Below are 22646 nucleotides of genomic sequence, written 5' to 3' on the forward strand. Positions count from 1 at the left end.
GTGTCTCTATTTATTTTATCCCTGCATGTCACGTTTCTCACGAGGAAAAAACGTGTTTTTGTTTACCTTTTTTAAATTTTGGTCATAGCCTGTATTTCCGTATCGTATCCAAATCAAGATTGCAGACGGGGAAGCGGTTTTGAAAAAGGAAAAATCAAAACACGGAACGAAAAGATCATACATCACACTTTAAGGACCTTTAAGGTTAATAGTTACAGACTCTACAAGCCAGGTGCATACTATTTTTTATAATTTATTTCATACTTACTTTAACATAGCGGTTGCCTATTTAGTTAAATATCACAATGAATGGGCGTGTGAGAAAAAGAGATTATTTTGGAGGATATGATAATAGAACTGTACTATCTGACTGTAAAACAGAATTCTCTTGGAAATTGTAGTAGACATAGTATATACATATATATTCTAAGGCTAATCCTATGATAACGAAAGAGGGTGTCACAACAATAATAATCTGTCTTGTTTTTCACTTGTGTTATAGCTAGCAAAACAGCAAAACTATTCTATTTAAAAATTTTTAACTTTTGTTTAACCACGTAACTATTTTTGTGGTTACAAAATTAGCCCATCGCAAATTTTAGTTTCGCCACAACAAACCCCCTGGAGATGAGGTTCATACTTTTCTCTTTTTTTAAAAATAAATAAGCAAATGGCCAAGGCAAAGCCTTGTGGTCAAATAGAAGCATTTCAGCTAGCTACATTAAAACAAAAGGTGAAAAATCGAAAGAAATATGTATGAGTCAATGAGAAATAAATGTGAAGCTATATATTTAGATTATTATCTATTCTTTATGAAAGATAAAAAAATTTTTTTATGAAACAAGGAATCAATCGCCGGTCAGTCTGACATCTTGTAGTATGATCTTGTCGATTTTTCGACTCAAAAAAAATCAGCGGTCAGTTATTTTAAGCGCTGTTATATTTTTCACAAACTACGTCATTGAAATAGATAACTCGATAAAATACTTTTTTGTGTAATGTGGGCATCATTCCCCCAGACATTTGTGCATATTATGTGAGGAATTACGTACGCCAGTTTATGACTGCGTAGCGTCAAAAATGTTTAAAAAAAAAAATAGATGGCAAGTATGTACACCTTGCTTACCAAAGGCTTTTGTCATTTTTTATGCTGGAGAAGAGTGTGGGACTTTTACTTATGAACTCCAAGCTAGAGAACCAAGAGATGTGCATATTTTACATGGCTAGCCTCACAAATATCGAGGGATATACCCTGTCTATTATTTCCAGGAGGGGCCATGGCATAGATGGAGAGTCCTAGAGTATTTAATGCTCATTTTGAGCTACGCAGACCCATTTTGAGCTGCGCAGACCCAATTAGAGCCCGCGCTCTACTAGACAACTCCCGGCAACATCCAACGGCCCACACAGTGTGCCATCTTCCCAATTTCCCTCACATGGCTTGGGTTAACCCGGGGCTATAGTAACATTCACTGAATCGCCGTCAAGAGGAATCGAACCCCGGTCTCCCGCACAGAGTACGAGAGCTATAACCACTAATCTACGGAGCCAAGTGTCTGAACTAGGACCCTGTCAATTTATTTTTATTTTTGAGCTGATGAACTTTTACATACAATTCTTACTTTTATTTTATACTAATGTTTTTATCTCAATTTATTTATAATTTATTTATCTTTTTCACATAATTGTAATTAATATATATTTTAGAACAACATAACTCAAATTGATAGCAATATTTAATTATACTGAAATTGTAAATATCCTGTATAAATATGTGCAAAACTAATATTAAGTTCCTTGTCTCAGGTAGACAAAATAATTGTGGTGATTAAAATATTTTTATTTTCTTTTAAACCAATCATTTTTTCACAATTGTAACAAACGTGTTGTGGTTATGTATTTTGGATGTTTAGTAAAATATATAAAAGCTAAACTAACAAATGTATAATCACAAAACAAAAACACCAGGATGAAAAATATGTTTTTTTTTATTTTAAGGTTTTGCGGTTTTTACTGATAGTTTAATTTAATATGAAGAAAGGACTGACCTAGAAGAACTGTTGCATTGAAAATGCCCAATGGAATGCCATATGGGGGACTTTCAAGGAAACTGGTATGGCCAATAAAATGCAAATATGGTACCAAAAAATTGAGTACTTCAAACAAAGTAGACTATAAGATCGAAAAATAAGAGGAAAGATAAATGGTATACAAAAAAAAATTATTAAAAAGAAAATATGTGAAAAGAAAAAATGAACAAGTGAAGAGAAAAAAAATAAGGCACCAAAAAAGGAGAGGTTTGAAAGACAGAAAATATTTAAAAGAAAAAAAGGTGCAACTACAAAAATTATATAAATGAGGCTAACAATGAATGACATTGGAAACAACCAAGGGAAGGGAAGGAAGTTTAAACAATGCAAGGAAGAGGTTGTGGTACATATTGGGATGTGTAAGAAAGTTAGGATGAAGAGTAAATTGACAGTTCAGCTATAATAGAAAGCAATGAAGAAGAAGACCTAGAGATGCAAGATAGAGATAGATAGATGTGCATATTTTACATGGCTAGCCTCACAAATATCGAGGGATATACCCTGTCTATTATTTCCAGGAGGGGCCATGGCGTAGATGGAGAGTCCTAGAGTATTTAATGCTCATTTTGAGCTACGCAGACCCAATTAGAGCCCACGCTCTACTAGACAACTCCTGGCAACATCCAACGGCCCACACAGTGTGCCATCTTCCCAATTTCCCTCACATGGCTTGGGTTAACCCGGGGCTATGGTAACATTCACTCGCCCATGTTGAATCGCCGTCAAGAGGAATCGAACCCCGGTCTCCCGCACAGAGTACGAGAGCTATAACCACTAATCTACGGCGCCACAATGCAAAAATGCAAAAAAGGATATATATTTACAAGAAAAAGGAAATCTATAGTAAAAAGGATGAAATCAAAAAATGAAAAAAGAAAAAAAAAGGATAAAAAAAATGGTAAAAAGAGGAGAAAAAAAGATTTAAGGTGGCAGTAATCCTTTTTTAGCTGTCCAAATAGCTGAATTATTTACTCAGTGTTTTATTTATACCATGTTTTTTGCTATTTCCTAAAAATATAGGCCTTAATACAAAATAAAATAATTTTAACCTACACTAAAAATTGGTGAGTCAGCAGAAATTTCTATTTTAAAGTGTATCATAAACAAAAAAAATCTGCTTCTACGAGCTCCAACTTTTTACAATCTTGTTATTTTTCTTCAGCTTCTGTTTTTAAATGAACCTTGAGTTAACCCTGTTAAAACGATGTGCGGATTTTTTTTGTTCATTCTTATTTTTTTAACAATAGTCTTTTGTTTTTTTCAAAAGATTCTTTGTTAGCATTTTTCTGCTGCATCGAACGCTGTTAAAAGAAAAATATTCTGAACAAAAAGATTTCCGCACACTGTATCATGGCTGCATGGTTCACCAAGCATGTCTAAAATTTTAAAGTAAAATGAAAATGCTATCGAAAGTTAAAGCTTGTGCAGTGTAGCATAATGAAGATTGTCTTAAATTTCTACATATTGCGCCATTTTTGTTGTTATTAACGTTTCTCTTTAATAATTACGTCATTTCTTTCTGTACAATTTCGCAAGCGCGTAGACTTAAACTATATTTGACAGAGCTAATTAATTATTCATGAATTTTTTTTAAAGAAGAAATGTTGAGACTGAATATTTTTGGTGAAAGATAATAGTATTTTAGCCATAACATTGTGACGAGTGTGTTATTAACAGAAAAAATATGGATATACATATGTATAGTCTGAAAATAATCTTTCGTAACTAATTATGTAAAAAAAAAAATCTGATTTTTAAAAGGGTTACTGCCACCTTAAGTAGAGAAAAAGAAGAGCTGTGAACTGTTTTCTTTATTGTATTGTGACTCAACTTTTAATCACTCAGGGAAGACGACGATGTGAGTGAAACTCATCCATTGTCTAACCAATCTTGTTGAATTATGTATGCAGTGTAATGACACAAATCAACAAAATATGTATGAACCAAGTTGGCTTTGTTCGATAGTGGTGGCCATCATTAATGTAATTTTTTCTTTTTGGGATCGAATTTAAACATTAAGAATACATTAGATTTTATGGCCTTTTTTATTTGTTTTTATGGTATGCAGGGTTCTTATTACAAAAAACATATTATGTAGTTTTTTCATTTGTTCTATTTTCTTCTAAATTACCTGGTTGTTGTGTTTTAAATATAAACTCTAATTTTAAAATTCATTTTATTATGGAAAAGCTTTTGAAGGGTTTTTTCTTTATGATTGTGAGTAGAAATACCGTATTTTCCGGTATATAACCTGCTGGTTAGAAGTTGATTTTTACGGCTTCCATCGTTGGTGCGGGTTATATTGTGGTGCGGGTTATGTGATAAGTTTTATATTTTCGGTCATTTATTGTGAAATTTAAAGTTTATACATTCAATGAAGAAAATAGTACCCACAGGAAGTTAAGACTAAGAGAGTCGCTAGTTCAGACACTTGGTTCTCGTGTTTGGGGTTCACGAGTTTAAACGTCCCCCACTTGTCTCCAGCATGAAAAAACAGAACACACACACATGATTATAAAATGATTAGGGTAAGAAAAAATACGCTGAATTTTTTTCTTAACATGATGCAGGTTATGCAAAGGTGCGGGTTAGTAAAACACATTGATTGAAATTTTATGCGGGTTATACGAAGGTGCGGGCTATCTGATAGCATCTAGTTCATAAGTCCCTAAAAAAGCTGAGCTGCGGGTTATACGATGTGCGGGTTATATGCCGGAAAATACGGTAACTACAAAATGTCACATGGATAGTAAACAAAATAACAAAGTAACTGCTGCGGTGTTGGAATAATTTAAACAACATGGATGGTATTGTTCTATTTAATCTAGATTTTTTGCAGTTATAATAATCTCCAATAAAATGTATATTACAGATTTATTTGTGACAAAATGGTATCATACATTCCTGATTTACCAAAATTCGATTCTGTTATTGATGATAGTCCAACTTGTCACCAATCTCTAAAGTATTGGGGATCCAAAGCTGCTGAGGCAAGTTTATTTCTTTTATGTGTAAAGTGCAAATAATGGCTGAAAATATAAATGTTCTCTGATGAATCATACATTTAAATTCTTAAGGATGCTGTTAGGGTATAGACACATATTATAGTATATTCATTATTTCTCAAAAATTATCTTTTTTTCTTCAAAATTATTTATTGAATATAAAAGCAAATTAAATTGTCTATAGGATAATATAAATAATTTTTTTCCAGGTAGCCAAAAATCCACATCTTTGTTTTTCACTAAAATGTCCGAAACTCCCCTCTGTTTTATTTTTTTCTGTGTCATATTTATCAATCACTTGCATTACCATATAGCAACAATACTTTGTCACAATTTTTCGAAAATGTGTGTCATGCGTTTTTTAATTAAAAATTTGTAAAACAATGAATTTTATATATGTATAGAATGTGACAAAGTCATTTGCAGCAGGTATCAATGGGCACATGTGCAAAGTTTTTTTGAGTTTCTCTATCGTGGAGGGGGTTGCAGAAATTTTAAGTCATGAATACATCATGAAAAACGAACATCTAAAATTCCTTGTAAAGTTTTTTGCAACCTGACCTTTACAACCATAGCCTATTCAAAGATGTGCAGAAGGTGTTAACCCTAACTACCCACAACTCATTAAATATTTATACCCTGTAAAAGAAAAATCTGTTCTGCTGAATGTCAGTTGGTATAAAAAAACAAACAAACTTTCCAAATTATTTTTACCAATCTCAAGAAAGTTTGAAAACTATGCTGAATAATTTAGCTTGTTAAGATAATAATATGCACACCGTGATCGTTGGAACTTATAGAATGTTCAAAGTGAGATTCACACATATATTTCTTTGAAGTTTTCCGACCAAAAAAAGTAAATCCTTTTTTATCCTAAAATTCAGAAGTTGGTAGAGAATATCAAACTCCATATATTTTTAAAAACAAAATCTTTTTTTGTAAAAAAATTATAATTATACCATTACAATATCCTTAAATGAGAAGAATCATACATCCAAATTCTTAGTTAACATGACATTGTAACAGCTGAAAATGTTTTTTTACTTATATATTGATTTTTTATTGATGAATGCAAATAAAGTGGCAAACTAAAAGTCATCACCCGTTATCATCTTTCCCCATTTTTCTTAGATTTTACGTCTAATACAGATCAAGGCATAAAAATTTATCGGAAAATAATTTACTTTTAACACTTCACTAATCACTTGGGCTAATTTGATGTGTTTTAGGTTGGTGATACTATTCGGAAAGTAGCGTCTGGTCTTCATCATTATCATGATACTGGTACTAAACACCATAGAGCTGGAAGTAATTTGAGTGAGGTAATGAATGCTGCTGCGAAAGCCTTCAAATCAGATAAAATGTTAGAAGAACCTCTAATTAAGGTAACAATTCTTTTACAGTTTGTAGTTACTACTATACAATGTTTCGTATAACTTGAAATTTCCCAGTAGTACTAAAAAATTCAATCTTTGTTTTGTTTTTGTAATGTTACATTCTGTTTCTAATTAAGTTTTCTGATGCTTTGAATCGTATTGAATGTTATCGTGATATGCTATTAACACAAACACAAATGCTTGGAGTGGAACCGATGTTACAAATGGTAAAGGAAACAGAGAAAATGAAGGTATTATTATTATTGCCATTTTGTATTTTTTTACGTGCATCTTCAGCCTTTGTAGTTTAGAATTCTAGGCTTCAGCAAATGATTGCTGTTCTAATTTCCACACTCATTAGAATATTGTGGCAGTTTTTTATTGTGTGCAAACGTTTGCTGAATTTAACAGGTCACTTTAACAAGCTAACTGTTACGTTAGCAATTTATGCTTTCACACATTTTATAGCAACACACTTATAGCATTCTCACTTTATATATAGCCTTATTCTCAATGTAGTCTTCTAATTGTAGCAAAATGTTTAGACTTGTTTCTAAAATAAGACTTTTAGCTAAACCGTAAATTAAAAAAAAAACAAGTAAGTGAAATAGCTTTTTAAGTTTTTAAAAGTGTTAACTGTCAATGATTTTCTTACTTATCAGAAGACTGTTTATGCATTGTTTTGCTATTTGGGATAAACTGAAAATTGGAAGCTTAAAGCAGATGTTTTATGCCTTAATAAACATTCCTCTCTATGCCATAGAGATTTTTTATATAGAGTATAAAAAAAATTGTACAAGTCCCCAAAAAATTTTATGCTTTAGTTTAATTTTTCTACAATGTATTTTAATTTGTTTACATTGCAAAGAAAATTAAGCCATATTTTGTCATATATAAAACTTTTAAAAGCAATCTTAACAATCGCTATTAATTGTCTTGGTAACTCAGTAAAAACACACTCATTAAAAGAGAATATTGTATTATGACACAATTATTTGCATACAGCATCATTCGCATGGAGCACAATTTGTAAATTTGGGGAATGGATCGGGATGCTGGTTGATAAATAATCAAAATAGGCAGGAGAGATAACGTATGCTGCCAATAATCATAAGGTAATCACACCAAAATGCATGTTATGGTTGCCCTTCACAATATTATGTCCTCATTGATCATATATTGTGAATGGTTTCCAAGGCATGACCCAAATCTCTTCATGCATAAATCACATTCTCATTTCCTCCATTCACAAGGTACATTACACTACTAATACATTCATTTATCTATTACTACTAATTGTTAACTTCATTAATTATTTACTTTGTTAATTATTTGCTTTGTTAATTTATTGTCATGCATGAAGGATATTTATTTCTCTTCTTCTTCAATCATGAAGGTACACTACCACTTCACTATAAACAGATAATCACACATGGTGCCTTTCTGCACTCAATAAACATGTGCTATAAAATAATCATGAGCTAAAGGTAGCATGCTCAAGTTGGTCCAGTATTGGCTCAGCGTGTGTTACCACATAATAATAATATCAGGATTCATAAAAGGGTGTGCCTCACCGTAATGATAATAAGTGATAATAATATCAAGTAATAATAAGATACACAAGCCTCACACACACTTTTTAGGTGCCATGGTTTTGCTGTCAAGATAACTGTTGATCAATAGCTTATAATCTGAGGAGCTTTAGTCTCCAAACAACCTCAGTTCTTTATGGCTAAAATTAGACTGACTCATGTGTCTGTATTTATTGACTTGTTTCATTAAGCGAGGCAAAGCAAGGCATGTTGATATGGGACAACTGAGACAATACTCTAAGCAGATACAATCCAACATGGCTACCTGTTTACTGGATCAAAGTGCCTTATTCTCAGACCTTTTTTGAGGTACATTGCAAGGCCAGAGCCAGAGTGTTACCTATAATTCTACAGGCCAGCTAGAAGGTTTACTGAAGTCACCACAATTAACATGAGCTAAATATTCATTTAGCTCAGTTAATTTATTAAGAAACAATAAAATATCTTTCTTACAAAGTTCACCTTTCTTGTAAAGATTTTTTAGATCACTATTTTATTATAAAACCAAAAATTTTTTTTTGCAATTTTAACAATTAACAACTAAGAAACAATTAAAAAGCTCTTTTCCATTGGTATCTTTCGTCATCATAAATAAATAAAAATAGCATTTAATTGAATTTTGACTAAGCAAAGAACAACTTTTTGCAAAAGTTTTTCCCTTAAGGTTATAGCAGAAGAAATGAAGTCATCAAATTTAAGAAATTAAACTCCATTGCAAAATTTTTTACAGTAAGGGCTGTTTAACTCAAATACAGGATAACTCAAACGTTTTTTTTTAATACCCCAAGAGTTTTTTCCTAACAAACTCTTCATAAATATGCCAAATAAATTGAATATTGTTTAACTTAACCTTTTTTAACTGTGATTTGTGCCGTAGAGTGTTTTTATGTTGGATAACTTTAACGCTACAAAAATTTTGCTGGTAAAATGACTAAAAAGTACAAAGTACATTAACCATTTAGATCATTCTTTAAAGTGTTAATATAATGACTTTGTGAGTTTAGCTACAAGAATTTGTGATTTGTGTTGGACAGAGAAATCTTATAATAAGCAAATTTTTTAACTCAACCTTTTTATATCCCTCTGGAGGTTCGAGTTAGTGGCAGCTACTGTATTAGGATAAAAACAAACCCTTGTGTAAAAGCCAACAGTGATCGTGTCCTTAGTGAGCATATATTTCGTTGAAGAATCGCTGGATATTAAGCAAATATGGCTGCTTATTTGTTAAATATCAGGTAATTCAGGTAAGGAATATTTCATGAGCCGCATTCTAAAATTTATGACTATGGTCTATATTAATACTAATGTCCCTTTCTCTGTGTAAAACAGTTGTAAAAAGGATGCTAATGTTTAAAAATATATGAAGGTGAATTCCCATTTCATGGGCTAACCATTTTGTAATTAATATCTTAAGATTTCCAAGTCACCATTGCTGTGGCTGTTTACTTGCAACATATAATGTACAGAGAAAGTTAAAGCATAAATAAAAAACAGTTTATAGTGAATGCATGTGCTCTTTGGTTTTAGCGCTGCAGAGGAAAATTGAACAAAACAAGTGAATCATTGCATGTTTCATGGGCAAAATTTGCAAACCTTCCGCACTTATCACATTTGCCAGAGGTAAGTATGATTTTGACATGTTTAAAGTCATGGCTTTATATGGAATTTGGTATGTTTCTGTGCAGAATATAGAAAAAAATAGCAAGCTAGCTAGGTCAAAAAGTTCATAAAAAGTTGTGTAGAACAAATTATGGATATTAAATAATTTTAAGGTACTTTTCTGTCTTTTTTAGTTATATTTGGGTGTTAATATGATATCCAATATGATTTAAGATATTGTTTTGGTCCTCATTGCTGTTAAAAATTTCTCCCCACCATAAGCTTGCCTTTCGCTTAAGTCATCATCATCATCATCATTCTCGGCTTAACGTCCGTTTTCCATGCTAGCATGGGTTGGACGGGGTATATTAATGACCCTCTTCCAATCTGATCTAGTAAAAAATAAACAGCCCCTTTAATAAATTTTTTGACTCTGGTAATCTGATATCAAAAAATGAGAATAAATAAAAAAAATTGAAAAGATATTTAAATGGATACACAATACATTAATTCTTTTTTAACTTTTGCTATATACATAGTTTATCTTTTTACTGTCCTCTCTATGACATAATGTTTTACTATATTTAGCCTCAACTGCTGGATAAAAATGCTCATAGCATGATAACGGCACGCCAAAAATACCAACTTTACTTGGCAGATTACACTGAAAATGTTCGGAAGACTAACACTCAAAAGAAGGTAGTTTTTGAGTTCGTAGAAGCAGTATTAATGGACTGAATTAACTTTCACTCTATAAAAAAAATTACCTCCTAATTAATAAAATCAAGAAAGTTAGAAACCAACACAGAATGAAAGACAAAATAAAAAAATGCAGACCTAACAACAACCCAGTTTTGCTTGTTAATAGCATTAAAAGTACAATTGAATGTTGCAATTTTATCTGCAGAAAACTCAGTGCAAGTCTCTTTATTTAATTTTTTTTTATTTAGGTTTTGTTGACACAGCGGATTCTTGAGCATATGCTTGCACAGTTTTCTTTTTTCAACTATTGTCAGCAGGTATGTGTCGACATTATTGATCCATAAACTATTAGAAGTATAGTACAGGGTCACTTATCCTGAAAACCTTTTGGAACTAGTAGAAATTGCATACGCTTCTGCAAAAACACCAGGAGAAAACTCTGGGAGAATTGCAAAAATGAAAAAAAAATCTGTTTTGTTTAGGTAAATTTTATAATCAATGGGATACGGGAAAGTGTCTTTTTAAGCCAACAAATAAGGCATACTGTTTTGGTAACTTTAAAGGAAAATGAACATATCCAACCACTTTGGTCATTACAAATAGACCTAAAATTGAACTTTTGTATCTAGTTTTGGAAAATACTATTTTTAGTGTATTTCATGTGGCGTATTGATATGAGCTACCTTAACTTTAAAGATTCTCCCTTCTTTTAACCAGTAAAAGATACTTAATTTATTACATTGCTTAAAAAATACTATGCCTTTTTAGATATTAAAAGATTTGGAGCCTTATATGAATACTCTATTTGAAGATCTCCAGATTAAACTGGCTGAGGACGAGGTATCCTTCGTAATTACTTTACAACATATTTCTAGTGTTCTTTATTAAGCTTAATCATTGCATTAGTTTCAAAGGACTCTGGAAAAAGTCTGGAATGCAACGATTATAGAAAATGTTCATTTTAAATACAAGTCATTCGTTTTTTTAAAAAAATTTTTGAAATAACTTTCCTTGAGATTTAGAAAAATGAAATAAAGATATACCTGAAGTAGATAAAATTTTGCGTAAATTTAATTTCTCGGTCAACCACCATTTTTTATTTAATTTTGTGGTTAAGCCCTTTCTGGAAAATTTTGCATGGATTAAATTTCGCAGACAAGCAAAACAAGGTAATTTGGTAACAGCTATTTATGCAATATATAAAACATTTACTCATGATAAAATCCCTAGCTTTCAACTTTATTAGTTCCTTCCTCATCCTCATTTTTTTCACTGCCTTTGTCATTTTCGTTCGTTCGAATCATTGTTTCTTTCATTAACATCTGCAGGAAGTATCACCATAATGAAGTAAAAAATCAGCACCATACAATCGTAAGGGCCACGTTGTAAAGATATTAGAAAATTTTCACGCATTCAAGAAATGTAAAAAGTACATTTAATCAACAAGATAATATAGTAGAAATTGATTAAAAATTGTTTTTTAATTTTTATCGCGGTTATCATGTAAACAGAGAAAAAATATCCTAAAAAAATGATTGAAAATTATGTCTATTTAACTCTGCCCAAAAAAATAAGTTTTTTAAAATTAAATTTCTTGTGGATTTAATTTCGTGGACGCCCAAATTTGTAATGATTTCGCGTCATTTAATTATTAAATCACACATACGGAGTAGTTTGATATGTTGGTTTACCCTTTCGTTGCGGTGGCGGCGGTGGCGGTCTTCAGGAAAGTCTTATCACACTGGATTTCGAGTCATTGTTATTACTCATTTCACTGGATAAAAAAATTATCTACTATTTTCTTTCGTATAAACAAACTTTATGTTGTTTTTATTGAAGCATGGCCATTAGATAAGATGAAGAAAGAAGCTGTTGTTGCTGAAATTTCTCAAGCAAAAATGAAGTGAAGTAAGCAAATAATTTTAAAACCACCAATTTTAGGATGATAATACATAATATTTCTTTCTTTTTATAGAGTTCCTCATATATAGCCAGAATTTAGAGACTTTATGCAGGGAAATTTTTCTTTTTTCTTTTCAGCGAAACAAAATGAACAAGCAAACAAACAAACCAATTTTCATTATATGTATTTCGCCATGTTTTATAGAATCATAGTTAAGAAATTGTGTGTCGTATATTTTATTGTCGATAATGTTGTATTAACATGTGTAAAAATATAAAGTTTATGTTTTTTATTTTATTTTTTTACGAGCGCTCTCACAAAATCAAAACTCGCATTCGGTTTTGTTTTCTTTCTGCTTATTCTTTTGAAATAAGTCCTCACACGCAGAGGATAAACCATTTTTGAAAAGAAGCTTTTGTCCAGAGTGATCAGGATTTTAAAGCATGCAGAAAGTTTGACGACCTCCTATGCAGGGTATTTTAAAAAACTTAATCTTAACACGTTAAAGGCTGGGTTTATTCTTTTTGGCTAGTTTTTTTTCCTCTTTTGACACACCACATTCTATTTAGTTTTATCAACAATTTGGTTTGAATTTTATCCTGCCCTCCTCAAATATACCAAATTTATGAACATGCAAGTGTAACTGGATGGAAACGCAACTTATTATTTATTTATTAATATATGGATCAGTATTATATCGACATATTCTTTGCAGGAACGCAACGCAGGAACTGAAATGTTTTTTTTGTTATGTGTGATTTCAAACCGATCATGGTTTCTTGTTATAATTAATTTAAAACTGCAAAAATCGCAAAATTTAATCCATGCAAATTTTTTTCTAGTTAAGGTACTTCAAAAACTTTTATATCGATAAGATCTTAAATGTGTGTTTTTCATAAGTTTAAATTTACATTAGTTTGAATTTTGTTTGCTTTGTTCAGGCTTTCAATATCTTACCCATATGCAGCCGTTGGCTGCTCAGTCAAATGAAAATGATGACAGTCAGCTAAAACAAATATTTTGAATTTTACTTTTCATATATAAACGTTCCTTAATTTTTTCGACAGCAAATGAGTGCAGCAGACGAGATAGCTCGCAGAAAAATTGAGACAGAGATTGACAACCTAGCTATTAAAGAAAGAAGCATGTTTCCTTCTGGTGAACAATGGTATGTTGGTTTTGTGTACGGTTTAATTGTTTAACTTTGTTGTTAATTGCCAACTTATACTCCAACTTTAAGGTTTCACTTGTGATTTAAGCTTTGACGTAATTTTATTTGTTAAGTCTAATCCAAATATAAAGACCCAACAAGTTCTCAAAAGTTAAGCAGTGCTTACATTTTAGGTCAAATCCTGCTCAAAGCACTGGTAGATTTTTCAATAAAGTAGGCGGATTTATCTCGTCTGGTGTTAAAGATTTAAAGAAAAGTTATAAAGAAGATGGCAATAAAGCAGAGGTACTTTGATCAGATTCCACGGTTTGTTGAGCAAATTTTCTCAAAAAATATTTGCAACAACAAGTTTTAAAATAGCAGAATTGTGTAACTGCTTGATAAAAATAGCTATGAAAAAAAAGAAATTAAGTTAAAAACGAAATGGTTTGTGTCTTTTTTTATGATTGATAAACAGGTAGCACTAGTACCTGGACAAAAAATAATTCGGCAAACTCTTTTTATCCAACAGGAACAAGATTGGGAGGTTATAGATGAACCAAAGAAGGAGGGTGAGGAGTTCACTGACGAACCGTCTCCACGTACTGCATCTATGTCCACTGCTTCACATTTTTATTTACCTTTGAACGATGGTAGGCATTACTTCATTGTTGTTGTTTTTTTGTCATTGTTGTTGTTGTCGTTGTTGTCATTGTTATTGCTTAACCCGCAGTAATTTTCAAGTGTAGTACTCTTAATTAATTCAGTTAAGCCTTATTTGAGGACAACAAAAGGCACCGTAGTATAAAAAGCGCTTTCTGTTTTTTGTTGACCATAGAATCAAACAGCATAAGATTTTATTATTCGACATATAAAAGCAAGTATATTTCTTTTAACTGAAGAAACTAAGAGTGGTTTAAAGTATCTTAGTTTGTTTCGCTATGCTAATATTTTTCTATTTGAAATTTGACCCTTTATAGTAATAAAAATCAGTCTCTACTCTCTTTGGTATATCTCACAGACTTTTACTCCACCAGAAATTAAATCAGCCATTTCTACTACTAGATACAAACTCGAATCCCAATGCCGATTTAGTGAAAGATGAGGAAATTGATAAAAATGAAGAAAATAAAGAAAATGAACCTGATGGAATGCTTAAAAATAACAAAGTAGCTGCAGTTGATGAAACAAAGTAAGATTAACTTTCGCTATTCTTATATATCATGTTTACCTGTGGATGAGTATTTTCGCTGGTGACTCTTCAGACTCTTCTTTCAGCATTCAGTTTTATCAAGCTTCAAATAATTATTATATGTTACTCAATCCCACTGTCTTTGCATTTCAAACCGATAAGCTTTGACATCAATTCTTACTATACTTGCCCAATAAAACAGAAGAATCAGGTTTTCGTTGTCTTAACATTTTTTGAATCATTTCTTAACTGTTGATTGTTTTTATTTTAGTAATTATAAACACTTTGTTTTGCTATATCCTTCTAATTTTTATTTTCTAATTTTATATCTTGTTGGTGTGGGCTTTCCAATCGGCTGTATAAAGACCTAGTGGATCTGAACAGAACATGATTTTTTATATATTCACACTTTTTAAACAATTTTACAAAAAAGACCCAGTGTGCACATTCCTGTAATGTGCTATTTAACAATACCAAGGTTTAAAATGCACTATCTCGACTACTTCTTTTTATATGGGCTTTATACGAGCAAGAGAAAAGGATGTAATTTGAATGAATGGTGAGGCCTTCCATTAAATGAGCATGTTAAAATGTTTGTTATTTGATGTTATAGAATGAGCCACGAGGATGAGCTCAGTAAGAAGGGATATTTACGCATCAAGCAGAAAGCTTTCCCGAAAAGTAAATATCCCTTGCTAGTAAGTGGTTTGATTTTATTTTGTTAAATGCTTTATTATGTCATTTATTGTAAATATGGTTTCTTATTTTCTGGAGGCAAAGGACAAGCTCTTCTAAAAAGAAATTTGAATTTTAAAGTATGGGATTGTAGTTTCAAAAACATTTTCAGTATATTCAGTATATTTTAAATGTTGGTGAACATGAATTTTTATTTACTTCTTTGTCGAAGTGTTTTCTCACTGACAACTAGAATTAAAACAAGTAGATGATGGTCGTTTTTACTTATTGACTGCTACATGGTATCTACCCATTGTTATTTAGGGTAACCTAAAGTTTCTCTAGTATTTTTGTAATTTTTTCAGTTAAAAGGGGACTTATAAATTTCGAAGGAACCATGTTTTTCGCATAACATTACTTAACGATACCAGGCTGTTTAAAGAATCAGGAAATATAACTTTTTAAATTTTAGTCATTTCATTACAATGGCTTTCTCAATGGAATTTCATTTTAATTTTTTTTTTACTTTTTCTCAAAATTCCGACTTAGTACACCTGCTTTTAACTGATATCCTCCTAACGATTTCATGGCAATATTTATGTTACTTCTAAAGATCTGGATAGGAAGCAAAAGTTGCTTGTAAGCAAACGCTGACTAAAGTATTTCAGGGATGAGATGAATGTCTCTCTGAACTTTGTAATCAAACTTGTTGGAAGAAGGGTGGGCAAGCTCTTCACAATGATCATCACAATGATCATCATATCATAAAGACAATTACCTTTTACCTTCTCCACAAGCAATTGTTCTCGTTCACCCCATCTGGAACAGTGTAATAAAACGCTGTTTCTGTGGTTTGCATTTCATTCAAAGGGTTATCTATAACCTCTAATGATGAACGCTGCGGGCCGTCGTCATCATTCTCAGATCCTTCATTTTGTAAAGATGAGTGAGTAGGTTGAATTTGTGTAAGTTAATTGTCTTGTAATAAGGGATTGTACTCTTTAAGGTATTACAATAAATAACTTTATTGTAATGTACAACTTAAAACAGAATATGATAACCTAATTCTCTTTAAAGTTTTACGTTTTACGTTTTTTCGATCTTCAATCTTCTTACATCTTACAAATTTGAAAACATTTAACTTATTACCAACTGCTTGTCATGGTGTTTGACCTTTCAATTTTTTTGTGACATGTATGGCAAATATACTCATTGGCATCAAAACTCGTGACACAGGAGATTTTCTGGTAAAACATATTTATCTTTTTTAAATTAATAACAGATTTAAGGTATAAACATTACGCGGCACGCAAATATGAGATGAGCCTAGAGAAATTGACTTTAAAAAGGTAGCTATTCTTTTAAAGGGGCTACGCAAGAGTTGTTGGTTTTCGACTTGTGACTTACACAAAAGTCGAGCTAATGGCGGTGGAAAGGTTTATGATGACTGGGGACAAAAACCACAACTTAAATATCATATCTTAAATATCGTATTGGGCATCAATATATAACTAAAAATGACATCCTTCGAAATTTTGCATAGAAACATACAAGTTTATTGCACATAAAGCTAGCCGAAGCAACAACAATGAATATACCTTCTTAAAACTAGTAACATAGCATTTTTTAAGAAATATAGCTCCTCATTTTGTCTCTGTTCTCTCGTCAAAACAAACTTTCGATTTACTGATATTTAATATATTTTACGTAGCTTATTTTACCGCCAAAAAGAATATTCATAAACAGGTTGTCTAGACGTCTATCTGGTTCTAAAGTGTGTATAATTTTATGCACCTTGACCTTAAAAGTGGTCCGTTTATTACATGCCATTCTTCGAAATGTGCGGGGATTGAGCTTATTGAATCGTTTCGTAGCCCCTTTAAGCAAAGACAATTCTGTTAGTTACTGTATTATAAATTTTCTTGCCAACACGCATTTTTTTCTTTTCTATTGCACGTGCTTCAGTGCGCAAAATAGATCTACGCCATCCCGTGTTACGCCATACCGTGTAAAACGAGCCGACCTGTCAAATAATATGTTAAAGGAGCAGAAACTCTATAGGAGTTGTCAACTAGAGGAGAATCTTCATGGCCTGTTTAGAAAATTCGTAATCTCATTTCACAATTATCTCGACAACCACGTCTCGTTACACCAACCTTGTTCAAGGAAATTTCGTGTATTTTGCTTACCAGAACTAAAGGTTATATGTCAAAAGCCCTCGACTAGCTAAGCCAAAAATTGCAATTTGTGCTATGCGCAGTGATGTTGAGTATATCCCACGAGCAATTTATCCTTTTTTCAGATGTAATCGTGGCCACGAAACAAAAAAATCTGTTCACAACACATGCGTTCTCAAGACAAACTAATAATATATAGTAATATATTTTAACAATAACCAATGAAAATGCGTTGCATATTCCTGAACCATGGCCATAAATATTTGCTGTGACAGGTCTGTGCTGAGTAAACTTGTTATCTGTGAAGGGTAGAGAAGGGTATTTTTTTTAGGAGAAGCCAGAACTCTGAAAACCAGTCGTGGTTAATTGTAAGAAATGATTTCTGAGGGGGGTCTGTTCTATTTTCAGTATTATAGAGTTAATCAAGCATTCTAGTTGGTTAGTCTAGTTGTGTTTTTTTCTAGTATTTCATTCTGGACAAAAAATATGGTGAATTACTATCTCAAGGACAAGATCAGAAGCAACCGAAAACTTTTGCCAAGCTGATGTTATCAGCAGTGAAATTATGCGACTCCAACGAAACTGATAGAAACTATTGCTTTCAGGTTAGTTGAAAATAATTTGTTTCATGTATCTTCGTTACAGTACTCTGGCTGTTTTTTATAAAATATAACGTGTTTGTTTTGCTTTGAAGGCGGAAAAATGGATAGAAAAAAGAGGAAACTGTGTTTAGTGTTATACCTGATGTGTTTGCGACATTTTCTTGAACCTGTATATTATCAAGCCAAAGATTGAGTTACGGTTCTGTTGATGTTATTTTTTTTATTTGCATGCAGTGCTTTCCATTTTTCGTGTGTTCTTTGAACTGGATGGGTTTGTAAGAATTGTAATACGTGTTCACACACATATATATATATATATATATATATATATATATATATATATATATATATATATATATATATATATATATATATATATATATATATATATATATATATATATATATATATATATATATATATATATATATATATATATATATATATATATATATATATATATATATATATATATATATATATATATATATATATATATATATATATATATATATATATATATATATATATATATATATATATATATATATATATATATATATATATATATATATATATATATATATATATATCACAAATCTAAATTGACTTTTGGATAAAATTTTTGTTTATATGTTAAGCTGGTTACAAGTGACGCCGAGCATACGTTACAAGCTCGTAACAGTGAAGAGTTGTCTGATTGGATGAAAGCTATACAGGTTAATGTCATTTTGTTGTTGCTGATAACAAAAAACTATTATGAAGTTGACAGCAAAACCGAATTTCTGAAATGCAGACTTTTGATTTTGACAGCAGTGCCAGCTTCATTTGTGTATTTATAGTGAAAATCATTCAACGTAAATGCTTTGAATTTTGTTCAAAAACCGCAACTATAATTTGTAAACGCCAGTTTATGATTATTCTGCAATTTATAACGATTGTTCTGCAATTTATAACGATTGTTCTGCAATTTATAACGATTGTTCTGCAATTTGTGACCATCGTTTTGCATTCTCTGTTACACAAGTATATACGTTTGGGCATATATATGTTTATATATGTTTATATGAATGTTAGGACGGAATAGCTACCGCATTGGATGGCAACCAAGAAAGACAGAGGGTGAGTTAAATTTACTATTCACGTGAGCATGAACAATAATATATAAGCTGATGTGGTTATTGAGGGAAAAGCGTAATATTGTTGTAGACTTCAAAAAACGCAGTTTATGGTGAGTTTCTTTTAATTTGCAGTTACACGCACGTGGACGCAGTTTGAAAGATTTCCAACAGGAAAGAAAAATGAGCACGACCGCCCACGATGCTGTTGAACGACTAAAAGCTATAGATGGAAACGACAAATGCGCCGATTGTTCCTGTCCCAGTGAGTGTAGTTTCCGATGTATTTTTGGCATGGAAAGAGCTGTATTTGATTTTTTATGTTTTTAATCATTTGGATTTTGCATGAAATGAATGAAACGTGCAGCAAAATTGGTGTGTTGTGAATTTCGCGTAACTTGCTCTCCTCCACGTATTCCAAGATTCGTTTATTTTTTATCGTTTCTCATCGTTTATTTTGTGCAGGACCTGGTTGGGCGAGTTCAAATTTAGGAGTTGTCATATGTATTGAGTGTTCGGGTGTTCACCGTGGATTGGGTGTGCACATATCGAAAGTAAAGTCGTTATCGTTGGATAAATGGGAGAAATCCTTACTGGAGGTAGGTTGGCTGTTGTGAGTTAATTTACTACAGCAAGATATTTGTTTCATTTTGTTGTAAAGAGAGGTAAACATTCACATTTGCTGCTATAGTGCCAGCATTCGTAAAACAATGGGAATGCTTAAATCTTGTTACCTATTTTTCTGCTTTAAAATTTGCTTTGGAATTAAAATTCTTTAGTCTCAACGGCATTCATTCTGTATCGCCATTACTTTTTTGAAATATAATGCTGAACCCTTTATGCCTTTTGTTGCAAAACACCTCATGAACTGATTTCCAAACGCAATTCCGCATGGTGGCGGTGAAGGAGATGATGCGGTTTCTAATACGTTAATTTTGTCATGCTTGCTCCATGCGTGCTGCTTCTTATTTTGTAGTTTATGGAGAGTCATGGTAACACTAAAGTAAATAAAGTTTATGAAGCCAATATGGGTTCCGTAAAGAAGATAAGTCGCGATTCATCCAAGTTAGTATTGCTGTTACTTGTATCGTGCTACTGCCCTCTGTTTTTAATTTCTAAGGCTTGTTGACGTAATTTTCTTTTATTAAGAAAAAACCCCGAAAACATATACCTGGAAAAAGCCTGGCTTTGACCTTGTTTCAAAACACTTAGAAGAATTCATGAAGCGCGCCTAGCAGTTTTTTGTATCGTATACGATATGTAAAGTTTCTCGTGTTTTATTTCAGGGTGGAACGGCTGGGATATATCAAGTCAAAATATGTCGATAAAGCTTTTTATGTTGCAGAAGCTAATGAAGAGGAGGAAGAAGAAGAATTAGATGAAGATGAAGTTGAAAGTGAGAATGAACCAACACTAGACAATGAGGTATATACTGTACACTGCTGTTTTTATAAATGACGGATACATTACCAGTGAGATAGCTTTTTCGTATTTGTATGGCCGCTAGTGGTTTGCTAGCTTTTACTAATGAAAAATTCATACACACAAAAATCTCTCTCTGCTTGTATTTTTAATTGTAATTTTTTCATCTTCTTTACCACCTTGACAGCATGACGAAGAAGATAATCAAGTTAATTTGTCAATCATGTGTCTTGTCAAAAATTGTGAGGTCTGTATTGACTTTTTTTTCTTATAACATTTTCTGCACACTTGGTCAGCCAAGTCAAAATAAAACAAGAAATCTAACAAAATCGACAACCGGCCAGGGCCATTGCTCAAACTATAGTCATATGGTTTTAAAGAAATCATGTTTTAAACAAATTTGTGCAACTTCTAGAAATCATGTTACTTTGACAAAATTTAAAAAATCTTTTCCATAACAACTTGCTTGCGATTACTTCATTTATATCGCGACGTGTGTCGGCTATTTATCGTATCAACTGTTGTCTCAATGTGAATCGACTTGCTATTATTATGACATATTTTTTTTGGAAAAACAGGAGTGTAAAGCTGGTCGCCATGGTAATGTCCCAAATAAATTAGATGGTTCAAAATCGGAAGCATCTGGATTGGTTGTCGCTTCAGATCACTTTAGCGAGGAGAGTGAGAACGCGCAACGAAAATCGTCTGAAAGTACTTTGTGATATGGAATAAACACATTTTTACATAGGAAATTATACACATCCCAGGAAATGTTGTTTTATCGTATCACGGCTCATCAGCTCGTATAAACCTATAAATTTACAATCAGTGTGCCTGTCCGCTGTGTCGCTGTCCGTAAAAAATTGGAATTGTGGTCATTGTTTTGACTATGAGAGGGATTTTTTTGTAAACTTTATTATTTTTTTTAAATCTACAATCCTGGACATAATATTGAAAAAGGCGAATTTTTAGATTTTTTCCACATGGCCAAACATAATCACCTTGCCGAATCTCCGCAGTCGCTAGGCTGAGGAAGCTTTGGTTCTGCAAATATGTAGGCCAATTAAAGGGCGTCGAAAATGCGCTACTGGCAGTTTCTGCCATGCCATTACTGAAAAGTCCACGCGAAGGTCTGGTAAGGTCTGAACAATAAGGAAAGCGCAGCATTAGTAAGATTTTGAAACTAACTAAATAGCCTAAGGTCCTATGTCAAAAGTCAATTTGCATTACCATTTCGAAGTGTGCATTTCTTTTATAGCAACTGCGCTTTTAACTGCTTGTCGGACAAACTTCGAAATTCTGCCATCTTGCAATATATATCGTCCGGAATTGTAGTGAGGAAGATAACCTTATCCTGACCCGATAAGAATAAAATTTGATTTTTTTAAATATATATTTATTAAAATTATTTTCTGTTTGTAATACATAGAAGAGCCCCAAGTAAAAAAAATCGTCAATAATTTTCTGTATGGAAATTTGTATGTAAAAAAATCACAATTATTTTTTATGATATAACAAATAGTCAAAAGAAATGCGTGAATATTTTCTGATTTTTCATCACTGCTTCTGACCCACACTCTGTCAATATAGGCTCTGCCAAACGCCTACTTGCTAAATGCTGGTGTTCGACCATTTCGAGAAAATAAAAAACAGGCATATTCACAAATATTACGTCAAGGGTTGTGGCTTATAAAATTCTGGTTTGAAATACCATTTTCTCGCTATTAGCCACAGCATTCAAGCTACAACTTTAGAAATAAGGTTGGATTTACTAGTGAGGGAGGAATAGGTATTTTTAACGCAAGAAATTCAGCTTTTATAAAAAATTAAGTTTTTTAAAATCACAGAATTTAATGCGTAAACAGGATAAGTACATAAACAGGTTTACCACAAATAGGTTTCGTGGAATTATAAATGCAACGCTAAATTTAACGTTTACGGTATTACGGCAATATTTGTTTGTTTTTAATTTTTTTCTAACACAAAAAATTAAAAAAAAAACAACTGCGGAACTAGATTTGGAACTTTACATCAGCCCTACAC

General features: G+C 31.9%; 1 protein-coding gene across 1 annotated transcript; it reads left to right on the forward strand.

Moving 5' to 3' along the window:
• Positions 1-87: 87 nt before the first annotated feature.
• Positions 88-22135, forward strand: LOC130656495 (arf-GAP with coiled-coil, ANK repeat and PH domain-containing protein 2-like). Its single transcript, XM_057459358.1, has 22 exons — positions 88-232; positions 4963-5080; positions 6325-6480; positions 6609-6722; positions 9591-9683; positions 10251-10361; positions 10613-10681; positions 11133-11204; positions 13335-13435; positions 13612-13723; positions 13950-14070; positions 14483-14609; positions 15223-15307; positions 17926-18066; positions 18705-18782; positions 19141-19185; positions 19317-19446; positions 19647-19780; positions 20158-20246; positions 20468-20606; positions 20791-20850; positions 21182-22135. The coding sequence occupies exons 2-22, from the start codon at positions 4979-4981 to the stop codon at positions 21323-21325; spliced, it is 2223 nt and encodes a 740-aa protein (XP_057315341.1). The 5' UTR covers positions 88-232; positions 4963-4978; the 3' UTR covers positions 21326-22135.
• Positions 22136-22646: the final 511 nt, after the last annotated feature.

This window comes from Hydractinia symbiolongicarpus, chromosome 9, assembly GCF_029227915.1.
Source record: "Hydractinia symbiolongicarpus strain clone_291-10 chromosome 9, HSymV2.1, whole genome shotgun sequence".
Classification (NCBI taxonomy): Eukaryota; Metazoa; Cnidaria; class Hydrozoa; order Anthoathecata; family Hydractiniidae; genus Hydractinia; species Hydractinia symbiolongicarpus.